At 39.1% G+C, this 21,443-nt stretch overlaps 1 protein-coding gene across 17 annotated transcripts in view; it reads right to left on the reverse strand.

Moving 5' to 3' along the window:
• Window positions 1-21,443, reverse strand: part of Caprin2 (caprin family member 2) — a 46,921-nt gene that overhangs the window by 22,522 nt on the left and 2,956 nt on the right. For 11 of the 17 annotated variants that reach the window (XM_076568368.1, XM_076568366.1, XM_006986673.4 and 8 more), the window contains 7 exons: window positions 19,487-19,549; window positions 13,870-13,956; window positions 9,178-9,416; window positions 7,695-7,777; window positions 4,235-4,390; window positions 1,904-1,947; window positions 410-1,066 (listed from right to left, as the gene is read on the reverse strand). In XM_076568368.1, coding sequence (XP_076424483.1) covers window positions 410-1,066; window positions 1,904-1,947; window positions 4,235-4,390; window positions 7,695-7,777; window positions 9,178-9,416; window positions 13,870-13,956; window positions 19,487-19,549 — 1,329 coding nt within the window. Of the gene's footprint in view, window positions 1-409; window positions 1,067-1,903; window positions 1,948-4,234; window positions 4,391-7,694; window positions 7,778-9,177; window positions 9,417-13,869; window positions 13,957-19,486; window positions 19,550-19,749; window positions 19,851-21,443 lie in introns of those variants that run through there. The other 6 variants (XM_076568372.1, XM_076568371.1, XM_042274382.2 and 3 more) reach the window with 3 other exon arrangements.

Consider the following 21,443-nt stretch of genomic DNA (forward strand, 5'->3'; position numbering starts at 1 on the left):
AGGGCTGTTACACAGAGAAACCCTGTCTCAAAAAAGAAAAGAAAAAAAAAAAGACAAATAACTCTAAAATTCTCTTTCTATAAGGCAGCACTGAAAGGTAGTTTGTTTATTTATAAAACGCAATGTTTTGACTTCTCCAAACAAAATGATTCTTCACACTATTAGATTACCAAAGCCTTGATCAGAAAGTTCCTGGCTGAACAGCAGGTGGTTAAAGGTGGAGAGCCTTAGGAGTTGTCTTTAATAAACAAAGTGATGACACGTTTGCTTCACAAGCAATATTAAATAATTTATAATTTAAGAACAAGCAATATTGGCTGAGATTAGACAAAGATCATTCCTTACAAACCTCACATCCTGAGAGAGATTTATCATCAACAGGATGAGGCAGACATAGAAATCTACTCACATCTTTGGGTTCTACATTTAACTTCCTGGGCAGGAGCTGGTCATTCGGTAACAGGCCTGCCGAAGCTGCTCCCCAAGACTTTAAAGAAATCTGTGACTGTGGTGCTAAGGAGTGTTTCTGGTTCTCAGCGTTGTTTTCCCAGGACATCAGAGTTCCAGGCTTCGTTGAATCCTGTTCTCTGCACATAGGAGTGGCCCAGGACCTGCTGCCGCTCTGTTCACTCTGCACAGAGACTGTCCAGGATCCAGGAGGTAGCTTCTTTGGATCTTGTTCTTTCTGTGGCTGAACCACCCATGGCTTTGGTGTTTCCTGTATGTTTTGCTCTTTTTGAGGGCTGCCCACTTTGGACTTAGGGGTTTCTGACTTCCACTGACTGACAGGTGTCATAGAAACCTGCTGCTTCTGCTCTTCCTGCAATGTTGACCTGAGATTCCCCTGATCTAATGAAACCACAGGCTTTGATACCTCCTGGGACTTAACAGAAGACTCCCAAGGCTCCAAAGACTCCTGCTTCTTCTCTTGGCCATCTGGTTCAGGAAGCATATTCCAGCATTTGAGAAGATTTGGTTTTCTAGCATAATCTGCTTCCCAAGATCGTTCCTCATTTTCTTGTTTTCTTGAATAATTTACTTCTGTCATATAGCGTCTGTTAAGAAACTAAGCCAGAGAAATAAACAATGTGCTTGAGGCTTTAAATGTAATGCATAGACTTTGAATGTACTGTTTAACTCTATTAGTATTCCTACGTCTATCAGTCTCACATGAAAGTATGTGACACAAAAGTCTTTCCTTACCCTATTTGAAGAAACTGGGCTATTTCCATATCTACTCTTTCTTCCTCATTTAACAGAAATGTAAACTTTGACACTTCAAAAGTAGGAATCTGTGACCCATTTAAGACTAGAAGGAACTACACGTTATATTACCACAATCACTTTATGTAGTCCCTTTACCAAAGCAATTTTGTCTTTGCTAGTCCGAGGGTCTTTCCACACACCTGTTACCCTCCTTTAAAAGTCACAGCCAGGATAGTTCAATTACAGAAAATTACACTGTTTAGCTGTATGTCTCCTCAGTTCCCAGGTTTTCTCTATTTCCCTTACATATCTATTATATTGCACATCCATTTCTCCAATTCTTTTCAGCTTCCACAAATTTCAACGTCACTTAAAAAGAGTAAACACTCTCTTCTGCTACCAATGTAAATCTGGTAACAAAATTCTATACATCCTTAAAGTCTAAGGTAAGGATTTAAAACAGCAATAGCTAATGCTAAAGAAATTACTATGTATCAGACTAGCCCCTTTAGCCTTCACAGTTACACCAGATATCATTCTAGTCTTCTCTCCATAGATGAAAACAACAATCCAGCCAGACACTAAGCTGCAAGGCAGGATTCAAGTTCAGTCTGTCTGCCCAAACCTCAGACTCTAAAGCCACAGTACCAGATAAAAACTGTAAACAACTTCAGCAAAGAACCTGATCACTTCTCACCTCCTGCGGTTGTATCTCTGGCTGTACAAGTTCCACAGGAGATTCTGAGAAGATAAAAGAATTATAAATAAATACAAATTTTAAGTTTTTAGCCTGATTATAGCTGTAATTCATTCCAGCAATGAATTTCAAAAGACTCAGAAGAACAAAGAATTAATAAAATTAAACATATTCATAGCAGGACTGTAACATGAATCTTAAAAGGTATTATTAATAATAATAAAAAAAAATACCCAGAGCCAGGTATTGGGGTGAATTCTGAAAGCAGAACAAGCCACAGCTAACCTCATTTCACCAACTTCTCAGCCAATCATGTCTCCTCAAACTGGAAGCCTCTGAGTCCTCATCCTAATGGATCTCTGTTGAACTGCTCAAAAGCTTAAATGCTTAAAAGCCTCTAGTTCCTAGTCCTTACACCTTATATATCTTTCTGCTTCCTGCCGTCACTTCCTGAGATTAAAGATGTGTCCCCATGCCTGGCTGTTTCCAGTGTGGCCTTGAAATCAGAGATCTGGATGGATCTCTGCCTCCCAAGTGATAGGATTAAAGGTGCCAGTGCCACCATTTTCTGGCCTCTATGTCTACCTAGTGGCTGTTCTGTTCTCTGACCCCAGATAAATTTATTAGGGTGCACAATATACTGGGGGACACAATATCACCACAGCAGGACTATTCCAACTGTTTATTGGTCATAAGGATGTGGAGGGTCTGAGGTTTGTAGCTCAGTGGTAGAGTACTTGCACAGCATGTACTGAGGCCTGAGGTTTGATCCTCAGCACAAAAAGAAAAAAAGAGAATAGCTTCTAAGGATAATTGTAATTGAAGCTAGTATTTCATGAGATATTTATTGAAGTCAAGTTTCCTTTTGGTTTTTTTTTTAGCCAGGGTTTCTCTGTGTAGCCCTGGCTGTCTAGGAACTCACTCTGTACTCTAGGCTGTCCTCAAACAGGGTTTGAGTCAGAGTTATAATATTCCAATGAATAATAGGCACACACTATGGATGTTCTGCCTGGTTTGGAATAGGGTTTTATTGTACATGTAAAATAAAATATATGCAACTTTAACATTACTTTTACAATTTTTTAAAAACTGTAGTACCAGTTTGTTAGGAATGACATACAGCATAACTTGAATGAAATATTCATGAAGGAATTATGTAATTTTAAAATATTTAAGCCTGTTCTGGTAGCTCAGGCCTGTAATCCCAGCCCATGGGAGTGTGGGGGCGCTAAAGCAGGAGAATAACCAGTTTAGACTGCCTGGGCTATTTAGTGAGACCTAGGTTCCACTTAACCAACCAAATAGAACAACAAAAACCTCAGCACCTGAAAAATAGAACAAGAGCTCAGGACAGCCTTACTACAGAAAACCTTATCTCAACCAAACAAAAAGAAGTTAAACTGTAAATTACAGCAATCTGTTTTCTCTCTCTCTTTAACATTTTATTTTTAATTTTTGTGTATTTGTGTCAAAGTGCAGTTCCAAAAGAGGCCAGAAGAGGGCATTGGATTCCCCTGGAGCTGAAGTTACAAGCTGCTAGGAATCAAACATGAGTCCTCTATAGGAGCAGCACATACTCTTAACCATTGAGCCATCTCTCCAAACCCTAGTAATCTGTTTTCTAAGCCTGTGGGAGCCCACAGTGACTTCAGCTTGAAGCTGAAGTCCATTCTGACCCAAAAGAGTTCAAAGCTTGCTTGCTGTGAAACAAACTCAGGGCTTGCTTGGTACTGACCAGAAGTCTTCCCAGCACTGATTTTCTGTCTCCATCTATTCTTCTGTTTTTTCCTCAGCCTCACGCCCTACTCAGCTACCCTAGTCGACTCGTTGGCTGGCTCCAAAATAAACCTAGGCTTATCTTACAACAAATAAAAACCTCCATTCATATAGAATCCAACAAACTAAGTCATTTCAAGATGATGGTCCTAAAATGCAGTAAGAAATGCAACCTCTATAATGGAATGTATGTCATGAAAGCAGAAAGGCACCACCAAGAGGGAGTACAGAGTTATTAGGAACAAAGTATTATGATAGATGTATAAAAATGAAAATGGCATAGTGTAACCCATTTCTTTGTATGCTAAGCAAAAATTTAAAAACAAAACAAAACAGGAGTCCTGGTCTAAACCTATTAATTTCAGCACTCAGAATGTAGAGGAAGGACAATCATCCAAGTTCAAGACCAGCCTACTTTACAAAGTAAATCCAGTCAATCCAGGCTACATAGTTAGTTATACCTTGTCTCAAAAAATAAAATAAAATAAAATAAAATAAAATAAAATAAAATAAAATAAAATAGCAAGCTAAAGAACTTAAAAGATTACAACAAACCTGACTCTTTGATAGATTCAGTCGTCAGTGACGGTTTCTTCTTTTCTGATTGCATTAGCATTTCTTCCTCTTTTTCCTTAGAACTTTTGAGAACTGGGACATTTTCAAAATAACCTGAGTTCAGCAGTTTAGACAGCAGATCTTTCACATGTTTGTCTAAGAAAGAGTGATTAAGATTTAGTTAGCATATAACCTATGATTTCATTGAAAATTATGGAGAATATGAATCTCAATGTTGCTGGGCGGTGGTGGCACATGCCTTTAATCCCAGCACTCAGGAGGCAGAGCCAGGCGGATCTCTGTGAGTTTGAGGCCAGCCTGGGCTACCAAGTGAGTTTCAGGACAGGTGCAAAGCTACACAGAGAAACCCTGTCTCGAAAAACCAAAAAAAAAAAAAAAAAGAAAGAAAGAAAGGAAAGAAAGAAAGAAAGAAAGAAAGAAAGAAAGAAAGAAAGAAAGAAAGAAAGAAAGAAAGAAAGAAAGAAAGAAAAAAGAATCTCAATGTTATCCTGCTTACAGTCAGCCATCACAAGAGTGGATGGGGGACACTTGGAACTGTCTGTGCCATGAAAATAAAGAGTAATTCATCTTTACACTTATGCTGAATCAATACAAACAGTAAAATAAGACTAGATATTTAACAAATTACTGAAGTTTCTCTGGGTCTCTATTTTTACCATTTGAAAAATAACTAAATATCAACGAAGCTAATCAAAGAGCATGACAAGTCACATATTCCCTGACTGAGACATTTTCCCCATCTGTCTCCAAGATATTATAACTAGCCACTACTCTGTGTGGACCATTAATTAAGGATGTGCAGAAATAAAAGCTAGTTCCTCCACCATAACCAACAGGAAACCTTATCTTGGACACTCCTGTTTTTGCTGTTGTTCTATTTGGTTGGTTAAGTGGAACCCAGGTCTCACTAAATAGCCCAGGCAGTCTAAACTGGTTATTCTCCTGCTTTAGCCCTCCCACACTCCCATGGGCTGGGATTACAGGCCTAAGCTACCAGAACTGGCTTAAGTATTTTTAAATTACAAAATTCCTTCATGAAGATTTCATTCAAGTTATGCTGTATGTCATTCCCAACAAACTGGTACTCCAGTTTTTAAAAAATTGTAGAAGTAATGTTAAAGTTGCATATATTTTATTTTACATGTACAATAAAACCCTATTCCAAACCAGGCAGAACATCCATAGTGTGTGCCTATTATTCATAGGAATATTGTAACTCTGATTCGCTCTCTTTTCTTTTTTTGTTTGTTTGGTTTTGGCTTTTTTTCTAGACAGTGTTTCTCTGTGTAATCCTAGCTATCCTGGAAATAACTCTGTAGACCAGGTTGGCCTCAAACTCAAGAGATCTGCCAGACTCTGCCTCCTGAGTGCTGGGATTAAATGTATGCACCATCACCATCCAGTCTGTTTCTCTCTCTCTTTTTTTTTTGGGGGGGGGGGGTTTCGAGACAGGATTTCTCTGTGTAGCTTTGCGCCTTTCCTGGAACTCACTTGGTAGCCCAGGTTGGCCTCGAACTCACAGAGATCTGCCTGCCTCTGCCTCCCGAGTGCTGGGATTAAAGGTGTGCGCCACCACTGCCCGGCTTCTGTTTCTCTCTTTTTAATTAGCTTTTTTTTTTTCCTTTTAAACAGGTTCTTACTTTGTAGCCTAAACTGGCCTCAAACTCACAGCAATTCTCCTGCCTCAGCCTCCTGAATTCTGGGATTACAAGTATGTACCACCATGGCTATATTTTAGTCATCTTTGAGGTATTACTTTTAAACAAAATTTTTCACCTATTTCAAATTCATAGCTTTAACAGATACAAAATCATGCTACCACCAAAAGAACCACAATTTCAAAGCATTTTTAACACCCACCACAAATCCCCTAAGGCCCTCCCAAATTAGTCCCCTCCCCTAGCAACTTAGTGACCTTTTCTAGAATTCCATATAAATAAAGTCATACAATATATATATTTTCATGTATTGTCGGCTTCTTTCACTGAGCATAATTACTCTGAGATTCATCCATGCTCTAGCATGTATTAATGTTTTTTTGGTTTTACTGTTTGTTTTGGTTTGGATTTTTGTTTGTTTTTTCTGAAATAAGCTCTCACTATGTAGCTCCAGCTGGCTTAGAACTCACTGTGTAGATCAGGCTGGCCTCAAACTGGTAATGATCCTCCTGCCTCTGCCTCCCAAGGGATTACAGCCATGGACTACCAGACCCAGACATTTCTTAAATGCTAAAATTCTACTGGATGAAAAGACCATACTTTGTTTATCAATTTATTGCTGTGCATCTACACTGACTCTAATCAAGAACTTCTATGAATAAATAGTATAAACATTGTATACAGGTACTTATGTGCACACTTGTTTTCATTTCTATTGGGTTATAGACATGTAACTATTTGGCTATATAAGAAGCACATACTTAATTTTATGAGGAAGTGCCAAAACCCTTTTCCAAAACACTTTCTTCTTAGTTTTGTTTTATATTTTCCAAGACAGGATTTGCCATGCTGTTCAGGCTGGTCATGAATTCTTGGACTCAAGCTACCTTCTGACCTCAACCTCATGATTGACTGGGACTAGAGTGCATTCTACAATGCTTGGATCAAAAATGTAGGTTTATGTACTTGTGTGTGGTTGTATGTGCATGTGGCTATTGGTCAATATCAGGAGTCTTCTTCAATCACTCTCTCATTAAACCTGGAGTTTGCTGATTCAGCTAGACTGGCTGGGCGGCAAGCTCCAAGGATCCTACTTTCTTCATCTCCCCAGTGATGGGATTTCAGCCATTGCATGCCCAGTTGTTATTGTTGTTGTAATATAGGTATCAGGAGATCAAACTCAGATTTCACGCTTATACAGCAAGCACTTTACTAAACCATATCCCAGGCCCTAGACTTGGATATTTTCTAAAGAGGAAGAAATTAACTAAGGATGGAAATATTTATTAGCTTATAGGGAGTTTTCATGATCCTAAGCTGTGTACTTCATATTTCATGTCTGGCAATTTGAATGTGGTCATTTGACTGTCCAAAAGACTAGACAAACCACTTGTCATTTCTTACAATGACCTACTAAATTAAGCCTTATATTAACAATGTAGGGATTTAAAGTTCTCAAATAGAACATGTACCAGTATTCAGAACAGGAAACTAAACTCCAAAATAATTAAGCTAGTATTGACACGAGAACTAGTACTTAGCTTTTGTTCCCAGATGATATGGGTTTTCACTTGAAAATTTTGTTCGTTGCCTTTCAGTAAACAGCAATGTAAAATAGCTTCTTTTAATATAAATAAAAGGATTATTCTTCCAAGGAATAAAGCATTGTCAGACATGTAAATTCTGATGGACTGACACAGTTTAGACCCTCCATATCACACTGAACTTCTAGACAAAAAGTTGACTATTTACTGCCTAAGTCCAGAGTAGAGAAAACTCACATGTCGTTCCTACCACTGCTTTCTCACTACCTTCCAAAAGGTCCCAAAAGTACAAGGATGACTGCTCCATCTGGTCTTCAACACTGACAAGGAAAAGCAGCAGCAGAACAGAGTGGCTTTAGACATACACATATACATGAGGAACAGTACAATGTACATATGAAATATAATCCATCAATAGTCAAATACGCTACTTTAACCCTTTTACTATTTGGAGCAAAATATTGAATTTTATATATATTTATCAAAAATAAACGTCTTCCTTAAAAGGAATAAAAAAAGATTTTACCAAATACAACTATCAAGAAATAGACCAAGAGTTTAAGCTACCAGTGTAGTATCATTAGTTATCAAATGTGCCTCAGAAATCAAAATAAAATGGAAACACTCAAAGCTTCATTTAACTCCACTTTACAGAGGGCAGCTTATTTTTCAACATGAAGAAAGCTCCATTCCTTGAACCAACAGCAGTGAGAAGGCAGCAACCAGCAGGCAACCAGCAGATGACAATGGAACAGAGCACAGCAGTGAGCGAGGCACGCAGCTCTCCTGGGTGCACTGAGTTTATCCAGCTTTTCCCTACACAAAGCTGGTTTTTAGTAGGAGCCGAATTCTGTTTTGATAGCTAACAGTCGGACCTATCCATATTAACAAAGCAAAAGCATAAAGATCTGTCTGTTAGCTGATATATTCTAATACAAAAACAGTAGCTAACTGGGGAAGGAAATATTAGGTAGTCTCAATTTTGCAGTTTTATGCTGTGGGATGGTCTGTATGTCAAATTGCTCTGATTGGTCAATAAATAAAACACTGATTGGCCAGTGGCCAGGCAATTGAGAGAATTCTGGGAAGTGGAAGGCTGAGGAAGGAGACACTGCCAGCCGCCGCCATGAAAAGCAACATGTAAAGATGCCGGTAAGCCACGAGCCACGTGGCAAGATTTATAGAAATGGATTAATTTAAGATGTAAGAATTAGATAGCTAGAGGCCTGAGCCATTAGGCCAAACAGTTTAAATAATATAAGCGTCTGTGTATTTATTTTATAAGTGGGCTGTTGGACTGCTAGGACTTGGCAGGAGCTGAAAAGAAATTCGCCAGCCACAGTTTTAGATTATCAGTTCATTTATAACTAGTATCACAGTTAATATCTGCATAGGGTTAAGACAATGATCAAGCTCTTTTGCTTTGTTTTGTTTTGTTTTGTTTTGTTTTGTTTTGTTTTGTTGTGTTGTGTTGTGTTTTTGAGAGAAGGTCTCACCACACCTGGCCAAGCATTATTTTTAAAATCAGTGTTACACTAAAGACAATGTTAATGAGAACATTCAAATTTACTGAATTCCTGAATGACCTATCAAACATATCTAAGTTCTTCATATTGAATCAAATTAACATTTTCTTAGTTAATTCCTAACTGCCTATAATAGAAAAGCTAAAAGTGCTACAAGTTCTATTTCAGGAAAATCATGTCACTGACTGACTTACCTCAGACTTCCATTTCTTTCAGGGCAGGTCAGTTTCGAGAATTTAATGAGGTAGTCAAGTTCTTTTGAAGGCAAATACATTGCACCATTCAAGCCCCCTTTGAAGTCTTTTTGTACATGTTCTTGTGTCAAGTTCTGTAACACATATTGAACTTGAAGTATAGTTCGAAGTTTTTTCTTCTCAGCCTCAAGTTTTAGCATGTGCTCCCTTCTCTGGGCCTTTTTCTGTGCTTTCAGTAGCTGTTAAAACAAATGCAGGTTCACATATCTCAACCACCCATGTTAGCAATTCATATATAACACAATCTAACCCCAAATACCTGGAATTAGATGATACATTTTGCAACTGAAAAACTGAACAGAGGCTGTATGTGGTGGTACACGCCTTTTATCACAGCACTTGGGAGGCATAGGCAGGTAGAGCTCTATGAGTCTGAGACCAGTCTGATGATCTACAAAGTGAGTTTCAGTACAGCCAGGGCTACAGAGAGGGGAGGAAATCTGAATTGAGTACCAATGTGAAAATACAAATGGCAAGTTCCATATCTAATCCCATGTGATGGGTCACAGTAAAAAATGTAGGTGCACTGAGTTAGAAAGATGGCACAGTGGTTAAAGGCACTTGCCTGCAAGCCTGCCTCCCTGAGTTCAATCCTGGACTCCATATAACAGAAGCACCAGTGGCCCCTGATCTCCACATGCGCTGTGGCATGCACACACCACCACCACCACCCAACACACACACGCAAAATAAATAAATATAAAATTAAATACAGAAGTATACTAAAAGGAGTGTATAAAATTACCCTCAGGCTATGTTAAATATAAGTGAATTTCATATTTAGAATTAAGTCTCATCCCCAAGATAGTTCATTTTATATGTGTAATTAATTATTCCAAAAACCAAACACTTCTAACCACAGGTATTTGGGACAAAAAATTCAACCTTTTCCTAAAAATACCCACAGCAAATGTGTTGTGCCCCCCACTTCCACCATTAAAGTTTTTAACTGAATTAGGGATTTTTCTTTAATTTTTATGTTTTGAAAAGTCCGTTCATGTATAATACAACACGAACCTTAGTCACAGCTATCTCCTAATCCTTCCCTCTAGCTCACCTCATCCACCTACCCATCCCTAACATATCAACCTTGCCAACTTTTCTTTAACCTTTTTTTTCCAAGACAGAGTTTCTCTGTGTAGCCCTGGCTGTCCTGTAACTCACTCTGTAGGGCAGGATGGCCTCGAACTCAGAGATTCACCTGCCTCTGCCTCCTGAGTGCTGGGATCTGCCCAGTTCAAAACTATACCTTGAAGCTTAACATGTTATATAAGCAAGGTATATACACCATTTAAATAAAAAGTGTATTGCTAGGCATGGTAACACATGCCTTGAATTTCAGCACTCAGGAGGCACAGGAAGGTAGGTTTTTCTGAGTTCAAGGCCAGCCTGGTGTCCATAGGAAGCTCAGGACAACCTGGGCTACATAGGAAGACCCCATCTCAAAAATAATAATAATTAGGGGCTGGAGAGATGGCTCAGTGATTAAGAACATTTGTTCTTGCAGAGGACTCAGGTTCAGTCCCAACACTACAAGGTTGATCACAACTTCCTGTTTCTCCAGTTTGAAACTTTATACCCTCTTTTAAATGAACTTCTTGAGCACCAGGCACACACATGGTGCACATTTATACATGCAAGTAAAACACTCAAATACATAAAATAAAAAACAAGTCTAAATTTTTTTTTAAATAATAGTGTACCTGTTTCCACTAAGAAAATATAGTTTTTCCACACAGTTTTTATGATCATGTTTCTATAATATTGGTTGTTTTTTTTTTTTTTTAAACAAAACAGCAAAGAAAGAAAAAAAAAAAACTCAGGACTTTTTTCCAATAAATGGGTTACTGATACAAGTATCAATATGTTAAAGTTTATAATGATATATCCAGCCAGGCATGGTGAAGCATGCCTAAGATTTCAGCTCTGAGAAGACTAAGGCAGAATCACAAATTTGACATACCCGACTACATGACAAGTTCCAAACAAGCCTTGTCTACCCAGCAAGACTAAGGAAAGGGAAAAAGATAAAGAAGAAAATAAGGGGGAAAGTATAAAGAAAAGAAGCAAAACAAAAAGAAATTTTAAAAAGACGTTGTGGTTTGAAAGAAAATGGCCACAAAGGGAGTGGCACTATTAGGGATGACCTTGCTGGAGGAAGTGTCACTGTGGGGTTGGGCTTTGAGGTTTCTCTTGCTCAAGCGTCTCTCAGTGTGACTGTCAGTCAACTTCCTATTGCCTCTGAGTCACCATGTAAGGACTGACAGCTCCAGCACCACACCTCCTGCACACTGCCGTGCTCCCTGCCATGATGGACTGAACCTCAGAACTGTAGGCCAGCCCCAATTAAATGTTTCCTTTGTAAGAGTTGCTGTGGTCATGGTGTCTCTTCACAGCAACAAAAACCCTAACTAAGACAGATGTTCATAAATTAACTTAGATTAGAGGATTAAAAAGAAACACAAAAAATATTCAGTTGATTCCTTTCTAAGGGTACAGAAGTAACTTACTAAATTTGCTTACCAGTGGAGAAAAGAGACAATGGGAAGGGGTTATGTGAACAGGGCTGTGTTCTAAAGATGGGAAAGGCCCAGTAAGGCTTTTTCTGAGACCTAGATATGGACTGCACCAGTCACACTTCCCAAAGCTACAGGTTCTGTGTTTCTGCCTGACGGAGGAAAGATAGAGGTGCTACTTCTACCCCCGAGACATTTCATCTTAGTATATACAAGAAACGCAAATAATTATCTGAATTGTCTTCACATCCACATATACCATATCACAGAACTGGGGAGATGGCTCAGTGTATAAACTGCTCGCCCAAGAGCAAGTGTGAGGATTAGAATTCAGATCCCCAGGATCCTCTTAAAAGCCAGAAAGGCATGGTGGCTGCCTGTAACATTAGCACTCACAAGGCTAAGATTGGATCCCTGATGAATCTGGCTACCAGACTAGCTGATAAGTAACCTCTGGATTCAATTAAGACCCTATCTCAATAAAGTAGAGAATAATCAAGGAAGAAACCCAAAGTCAACATTGGGTCTCCACACACATGCACATGTATATACACACACGAACACACACACAACACACAAATATAAATAAATACATACATACCACATCATCACTTCATATTTCTCTTTAGCCTATTTCCCAAAATTAGATTAGGTGTTTTATGGGTTTATGCCAACCTGAAAGTCCTCCAGCCAAGTATTTGTCACATCAAATAGTCATATGTGCAATTCATGTATGTATTTATTACTTTTTGGCAGTGCTGGGAATCAAACCTAGGGCCATGCACATGCTATGCAAGTGTTTTACCACAAATGAGCTACACCTCCAGTCCCTAGGTATCTCTCTTATTTTTCTGCATCTATAATGACAACGATGTATATCTTGGTTATTCATCCATACATCACTGCCCAGCACAGAGACTGAAACATAACAGGAACTCAAGTGTCTGTTAAATAAATCAAGTCAACTAAGTACACTATCTCCTAGCTCATATCAGATGTCATGAGAAGCCACTAACAGCTTTCTTTTCCTTATCTATGTAGAACTAAGAAGACCTTAGACCTTTTTCTTCTGCTTTGTTGATCAGTTTGGAAAGGAGAACACATAAACAATTCAATCAGCAATACTTAATGAAAGTTTATTTTCTAAGCCATTACTTAATATAATAGATTTTTGCCTAAGGATAGAAATCACCCCATGAAACTAAGGAGAACGTAGTTAGACTGAGCATAAAAGAACAAGATGTTCCACAATCTATAAAAGTAACAACAACAAAAGTTTAACAGCAGCCCAAAAACTACCAGAAAAGGGAACAGGAAGGTAATGACAAACACCCTGAGGGCTTGACTCGAGAGGGCAAGCTCAGGACTGGAGAGATGAGCCTCAGATCCCAAACCTATAAAACAGGGCTATTATATCTCCAACTACACTGTTTGAGTGGAACTACACAGGCACCTAGCATCTATGTTTAAAAGATTTAAATCTTGGGCAGAAGAGGTAGCTCAATAGTTAAGAGCACATACTGCTCTTGCAGCAGACCTGAGTTCAATTCCCAGCATCCATATGGCAGCTCAGAGATCTGACACACTCTTCTGACCTCTGTGGGCACCAGGTATGCACATGGTATATGTAACATACATTCAGGCAAAGGTCATACACATGAAATAAATAAATCTAAAAAAAGAAAAAGAAATGAACATCATAGATGAGGGGGGAAAAAAACCTGAGTAGAAACTAAAATATGACAAAGCAGTTTTGAGAAGATGGAAAATATATACAAAGGTATTTCTACCTATCGAAACAAGAAGGTATGAAAAATCTCTTCATAGTCAAGTAGAACAAACCTAATTAAATTTAGCAAAAAATTAAAAATAGCCTAGAGCTGGGCACAGTGTTACATACCTATAATCACAGATACTCAGGAGAATCACAAATTTCAGGCTTGTCTGGTCTGTATAGTGAGTTCAAAGATATCCTAGGCAACTTAGTGAGTCTTCTTCAGTATACTATCAGCATGGTATCAGATAACCGATAAGCAAATACTATTTTAGGTAGTGGCATATTCTTCAAGGTCAGTGGTTAAAGTGGTTCTAAGAAAAGTAATGAAGACATACTCACATCTTGACTCAGTGCAGAAAAGGTTTTCTGAAGCTCTTTGGCAAATTCCAAATTATGCAGTACTTCTTCATACTTCTCCACTGCTTCCTACCAGATAGAATTAAAAAACAGCAAATCAGTGATAAGCTCAGAATAAATAAGTGTTCCTTAAACTGCTAAAGGGCTGAAGAGATAGCTTAGTTGTTAAGAGCACAATGCTGCTCTTCCAGGGGATCTGAGTTTCCATAACTCCAGCACTAGAGGATCTGACATCCTTTTCTGGCCTCCATGGACACCTATATACACATTCACATACATAAGATACATACAAATAAACATAAATCATTATTAATTGATAAAGGAGACAAGACTTCATAAGCTAGAAAAGTGCTTACTGAAAGAAAAGGTATCTACAAGTTATATAAAGTAATGTAAAAAAGTCTATTTTAATGCTAGAATTTTTGTTTGTTTGAGACAGGCTCTCACTATATCTCAGGTTGGCCTAAAACTCGTATGTACTCTATGATCTTGTGATTCTCCTGCCTCAATCCCTCAAGCATATCTTTAGATATACTACCATGCTTGACCTCAATTTTGACATTAGAAATCAGAGCCCTGAGCCATCAAGAAGTTTCAGTGGGTAAAGGTTCTTGCTGCTAAACCTGAAGACTTGAATTCAATCCCTAGGACCCACGTGGTAGAAGGAGAGAACCAACTGCAGCAAGCTGTCATCTCACTAAGCCATTAGGATTCCTCAGTCAACATCATTCACCACTCAAATGCACTACAGGAATAATACATATCAACAGGAGAACAGCAACTGTGAAATATCTAAAATACGTGTAAATAATTACCTGTAAATAATTACCTGTAACAGACATCGTAAGTTTTGGGTTTTTCGGGGTTTTGTTTGTTTGTTTGTTTGTTTTGAAACGGGGGTTTCTCTGTGTAGTTTTGGTGTCTTTCCTGGATCTCACACTGTAGACCAGGCTGGCCTCAAACTCACAGAGATCCGTCTGGCTCTGCCTCCCAAGTGCTGGGATTAAAGGCGTGCGCCACCATCGCCTGGCACCAGACAGCGTAAGTATTATAACAAGCACTATCCTATTGAAATTAAAGAAGCATTTTTTTTTTCTTTTAAGATTTCATACCACGCCAGGAGATGGTAGCACACATCTTTAATCCTAGTGTGCAGGAGGCAGAGGGAGGCAGATCTCTATGAGTTTGAGGCCAGCCTGGTCTATAGAGCCAGTTCCAAGACAACAAAGGCTACACAAAGAAACCCTATCTAAATAAACAAACAAGCAAACAAATCATGAAAACACAAAACAAAAAAAGATTTCATACTAGAGGGGCTGGAGAAGTGGTTTAGGGTGTAAAAGCACTTGTTGCTCTTTCAGGAAACCTGGGTTTGTTTCACAGCACCTGTGTCATGGCTCACATCATCTCCATTCCAGGAGATCCAACACTTTCTTCTGACCTCCACAGGCACCAGGAACACACAAGATGGACATATACATATGCAGGCAAAATACTCATACACATAAAGTAATTAAAAAATAAATAAATAAAAGATTTCATACTTGAACAAAACCAGTAATCAGAGAAGAGATGAGTTAGTCTTGGTAATGAATTCTTTGTGGAGGAAAACAAATGTCAGTCTGGGGCCAGCTGATGAGATGGCTCAGTGGGTAACGGCACTTGCTGCCCAAGCCTGACTACCAACTTTGATCCCCAGGAATTACAAGGTGGAAGAAAATAACTAACTCCACAAGCTATCCTCTGACCTCCTCACCACACCCATACAAATAAAACAAATAAATGTTTTGCTTTTTTGGTTTGTTTTGTTGTCCTTGTTTTTGTTTTGGGCTTTTTTGGGGATTGGGAGGGTTGTTTTTGAGAGAAGATCTTACTATGTAACTCTGGCAGTTCAAGAACTCACTATTTAGACCAGGCTGGCCTCAAACTAACAGAGATCTACACATGCCTCCGCCTCTTGAATTCTAGGATTAATGGTGTGTGTCATCATGCCCAGCCCCTTTTTAATTTAAAATGAAGAAGAAAGTCCATTTGGAACAGAACAACTTAAGGAACTTATTCAAGCAGTTAGAGATATACTGGAGTCTCAGTAATTAGGATAGTATAGTAGGATCAACAGATTGCTCAGTGGATGAATGTGCTTGCTGCCACAACTGACAACCTGAGTTCAACTCCTAGAACCCACACAGTAGGAGAAAAGAAAGGACTAACTACTGTAGGTTATTCTCTGACCTTCACATACATGCTATAGCAAAGGAACACAAAATAAGTAAATATATATTTAAAAAAACACATACATATATTTATAGACAGTGCATTATTCTACTCCTAGGTATTACTCAAAAGAAAACATATCTACATAAATGTATATGTCAACATACATAGAAGGATTATTTATGGGGCTAAAGATATAGCTCAGCAGTTAAAAGCACTGGATGCTCTTCCAGAGGAAAGAGGTTCAATTTCCAGCACCTATATGAAAGCTCACAACTGTCTGTAACTCCAGTTCCTGGGGATCAGACACCCTCAAACAGACATACATGCAGGCAACTTACAATTGTTTTACTATCCATTATGACTTATGAGGAACATTTGTCAGAACCATATATTTCATAATAGGAAAGACAAAGAAACTCTCCAGCTATATGGGCAGAAAATGACAGCACATAATCCTCAAAGGGCTATAAAACTAGAAGGAATACCATTCCACACCCTCTCTCAAGAGGCAGCAATAATTAGCCAGATACTATACCAATTTACCAATGTGTACATTCTTCCTTCTCTCTGCCCAGTGATGAAAGGTCTTTCTATCTGGGTCCTAGACCAAATCCAATTCTGCCTTCATAGAAAGCCTTACTCTGTGATTCCTCTTTAATACTATTGCGTGTGTGTGTGTTCTCATGTGAGCACATATATATGGAAGCCAAAGAGAAACCTCAGATGTAATTCCTCAAGCACTGTCCACACTGGTGTTTTTGTTGTTGTTTTGGTTTGGTTCAAGACAGGGTCTCTCTATGTAGCCTGGCTTTCTGGAACTTACTGTGCAGACCAGGCTGTCCTCAAACTCAGATATCCGCCTGCCTCTGCCTCCAGAGTGCTGGGATTAAAGGTGTGCACCACCAAGCCTAGCCCATTAATGTTTGTTAGGATTTTTTCTTTTTAATTTTAGTTTAATGTGTATGGGTGTTTTGCCTATATGTATGTCTCTGTATCACTTGTGTACCTGGTGGCCACTGAGGCCAGAAGATGGCATCAGATACCCTGGAACTGAAGTTACAGATGGTTGTGAGCCACCATGTGGGTGATGTGAATTGAGCCTGGTCCTCTAGGAAAGCAGTAAGTGCTCTGAACTGCAGAGCTATCCCTCCAGACCCCAACATTTATTTTTAATGAGATATATGTGTGTATATTGGTATGTTCATATGAATACTGGTAACCAAGGATGCAAAAGTATCAGATCCCCTGGAGCTGGAGTTACAGGCAGTTGTGAGCTGCCTGACTGACATGAGTATTGAAAACTGAACTCAGGTTCTCTGGGAGAGTAGTAAGAGTTCTTAACCACTAAACAGTCTCTATAGTTCTCCATTGTTTTTGTTTTGTTTTTATTTTGTTGGCTTGTTTTGTGTTTTTGGTTTTGGGGGTGTTTTGTTTTGTTTGATTTTTCGAGACGGGGTTTCTCTGTGTAACAGTCCTAGCTGTCCTGGAACTAACTAACTTTGTAGACCAGGCTGGCCTCGAACTCACAGAGATCCACCTGCCTCTGTCTCCCAAGTGCTGGGATTAAAGGCCTGCACCACCACCGCCCTGCCTTGTTTTGTTTTTTGAAACAGGTTCTCTCACTGGCCTGGAACTTGCCAAATAGGTTAGCCTGATTAGCGAGCAGGCTCCAGGGATCTGTCTCTACCACTGCAGGGCTATGATTACAAGAAGGCACCACCACCAAACCCAGGTTTTTACCTGGACTCAGGGACTGAACTCAGGATCTCATGCTTATGCAACATGCACTTTACCTGAGTTCAGATCAAAAAACCCTCAGTGATGCCACTCTAACAGAATTTCTGGAATTCTTACAAAAAGAGCAGCTTCCACATTTTAAGTTGATGGACAGAGCATGAAAACAAAACCAAGGAAGTAAATGCTGGCTGATTAGCCAAGTCCCTTCACTAGCTGGAAGGTATACCATGCTCAGAGCTCACACAATTCAAAGCTAAGCCTCAATGGACTCCTAATTACTACACCGTAGAACTTCTGGGTCAGAGACAACGACAGTACGGCAAGGAGGGAAATGCCATGAAGGCCTAAAATCTTTACTACAAAGCCAAATTTTAGTTAAAAAGTTAACAGGCCCATGAGCCAGATCAAATAACTCCAGGGCTGGAGGGACTGTTCAGCAGTTAAAATGCACTTGCTGCTCTTTCCAGAGGACTTGAATTTGGTCCCTATCACCCACATTGGGCAGCTCAGAATTGCCTGTAACTACAGCTTCAGGGGATCCAACACCCTCTTCTAGCCTCTTCCAACACAGGCACCTGCACTAACATACCCACACACAGACATACATGGATACACATATATATTTTTTTTAAATCTTAAGTAACTTCAAGCACATTTGTCCCTTCTTAAAAGGCAGTAAATGTGATCAGACCAAAACAGCAAATAACAATAGAATTTTTTTAGTCCATTTTGCAAACACTCTCCTTCACAAATTAAATAAACATCAGAATTACCAGGTATTCCATGAACAGGCCAAACATGTGAAAGAAAAAAATTGTAGCTGGGCATGGTGCCTCATATGCCTGTAATGCCAGAATTTCATAGGGTGATACAGAGTACCACTATGAGATCAAAAGAAAAATTGTAGTCAATATTTATAGTGAAGTTAAGTTTTTAAAAGGCTACAGACATAGCTCAAATATGAAAGAAATTAAAAGAGAACAACTCAGAATCATGAGACAAAGCTACATTAAACAGATTTTAGAACAAAAAGATGTCAAGTTTATATTAAAGCAGTGAAGAGTTGAAAACTAACTTGAGTATACTCAGTCTTCCTAGCATAAATTAAGTTTCAATGTATATAGTAACTCACCTAATCTAATTTGCTCTATTTAACCCATATCCAACCAATATCATCTAATAGTCTGTACAGGCAGATCTCTGTAAGTTCAAGGCCAGCCTGGTCTACACAGTAAGTTCCAAGGCAGCCAGGGCTATACTGAGAAACCTTGTCTCAAAAAAAAAAAAGAAAGAAAGGAAGGAAGGAAGAGAGAAAGAGAAAGAAAGAAAGAGAGGAAGAAAGAGAGAGAGAAAGAAAAAAGAGAGAAAGGAAGAAAGAAAGAAAGAAAGAAAGAGAGAGAGAGAGAGAGAGAGAGAGAGAGAGAGAGAGAGAGAGAAAGAAAGAAAGAAAGAAAGAAAGAAAGAAAGAAAGAAAGAAAGAAAGAAAGAAAGAAAGAAAAAAGGAGAGAGAGAAAGAAAGAAGAGAGAGAGAAAGGAAGGAAGGAAGGAAGGAAGGAAGGAAGGAAGGAAGGAAGGAAGGAAGGAAGGAAGGAAGGAAGGAAGGAAGGAAGCAGACCAGTACATCTAACAAAAGATCTCAACTTACCAACTGGTCTGGGTTAAGCTGCTCTCCATTTTTTAGGCGATCTTTATAATCTTCCAATTTGAGCTATAAAAGAGAAATATGTAGTTTATGGTATAGTCTGATAGAAAGAACTGAAGCAAACAAGATTCTTGAAATAAGCTAGTATGCCAGACTACAATTTCACAACTGTACTTGAGTTCCAAGTCAGGCGAAAACAAAACAGAGCAGTATCAGTCTGCTCTTTGTCCCATGTAATCAGTCCAGCAGATTCCAGATAAACTTACCACAACTTGGTAGCTATTTCAGGCACTTGACCAATGGAAAAAAAGAACTTCCACCCAACCAGGGTTGCCTTGTGCTCCAAAAATTTGTCTGCATCTCAAAAAATGCAGCTGAGGCTGAGCTGAGGCTGCTCTAAGAATAAGTTGAACACTATAGGTACAAACCACTGTAGCTGGAATGCATTGATGATGGTATTTCAACTATCTCAATTATCTCCCTACTCTTGAAATAGCAAAATGCCTCTGAAGAGATTGAAGAGTCATATATCAGAAGGCAAACCCGCATAGCAGTTAAAGCAGGGAGACAGTGCTTATGGTGACAGGGCAGTGTGGCAGATGCTTCATTCCCCACTCATTAAAATATTCACAATTCTGAGACAAGGACTAGACTTTCAACTTAAATATATACTATTAAAAAAAAAACAGATTAGAGGACTGAGTCTTTGCCATGTATTAACTCAAAGAGCCTCACAGAAATAACTTTCCATATGAACAATAGCATTCCTAGAAATTTGGTATCCCAGTAAAAATTATTCAACAGTTAAGGCTCATTTTGGGGAAAAAAACTACAGTAGCACTGTTAAGAATATAAGCTCCCAGCTGGGCAGTGGTGATGTATGCCTTTAATCCCAGCACCTAGGAGGAAGAGGCAGATCTTTATGAGTTCAAGGCCAGCCTGGTCTACAAGTGAGTTCCAAGACAGCCAGGACTACACAGAGAAACTGTCACAAAAAAAAAAAAAAAAAGTAAGTGCCTCATTGTATTTAAAAGCATTGTTGAACCTGAAGTTTCCCAAAATGAAGCACAAAAGCAGGTCAGTAGCTTTTAATGTGTGTAGTATAATAAGGTATGAAAGAGGTTATTTAAAGGATTACATTGGAGCTACCTAATTAGAATATAAAAATATCGGCAATGAAGAAATATTTTACGGGAAGAATATGTGGCAAACTAGCAAGATATACAGAGCTGTCAGCATGCTATAAGTTCATTACTATAAACTAGTATATAAGTCTAGTGCTTGAATTTTTTTTTTTTGGTTTTCCAAGACAGAGCTCTCCTCTGTTGTCCTGGCTGTCCCAAAACTCGATTTGTAGACCAGGCTGGCCTAGAACTCAGAGATCTGCCTGTCTCTGCCTCATGAGTGCTGGGATTAAAGGCATGGGCCACCACACCTGACTTATTTTAATTATGTGTATCTGTGAGGGTTTATGCAAGTAAGGCCAGAGTCATCATTGGACATTACTCTACCACCACCACCACCACCACCACCACCACCACCACCAAATGGAGTTACAGGTGGTTTGTAAGATGCCTGATGTGGGCGCTGGTAATCAAACCCAGGTCCTCTAGAAGAGCTTTAGGTACTACTCTTTCTTGTTGTTTTTGAGACAGGGTCTTTCTACATTGCACTGGCTGTCCTGGAACTCAGAGATCTGCCTGCCTCTGCCTCCTGAGTGCAGAGATTAAAGGCATTCACAACCACACACAGCTTCTGTACATACATTAACCTTTGAGCCATCTCCAGCCCTGAATATGTGTGGAGGTCAGAGGACTTTTGGGAGCTGATGATCTGCCACTGCAGAATCCTGGGGCTGAACTCAGGTCGCCGGTTTTGTGCGGCAAGCAGCTTTACTAGCTAAGCCATCTAACAGCCTGGATTCTTTCCTCTTAATGGCTTCTAGTTATGATCAGTCTAC

This window comes from Peromyscus maniculatus, chromosome 3, assembly GCF_049852395.1.
Source record: "Peromyscus maniculatus bairdii isolate BWxNUB_F1_BW_parent chromosome 3, HU_Pman_BW_mat_3.1, whole genome shotgun sequence".
Classification (NCBI taxonomy): Eukaryota; Metazoa; Chordata; class Mammalia; order Rodentia; family Cricetidae; genus Peromyscus; species Peromyscus maniculatus.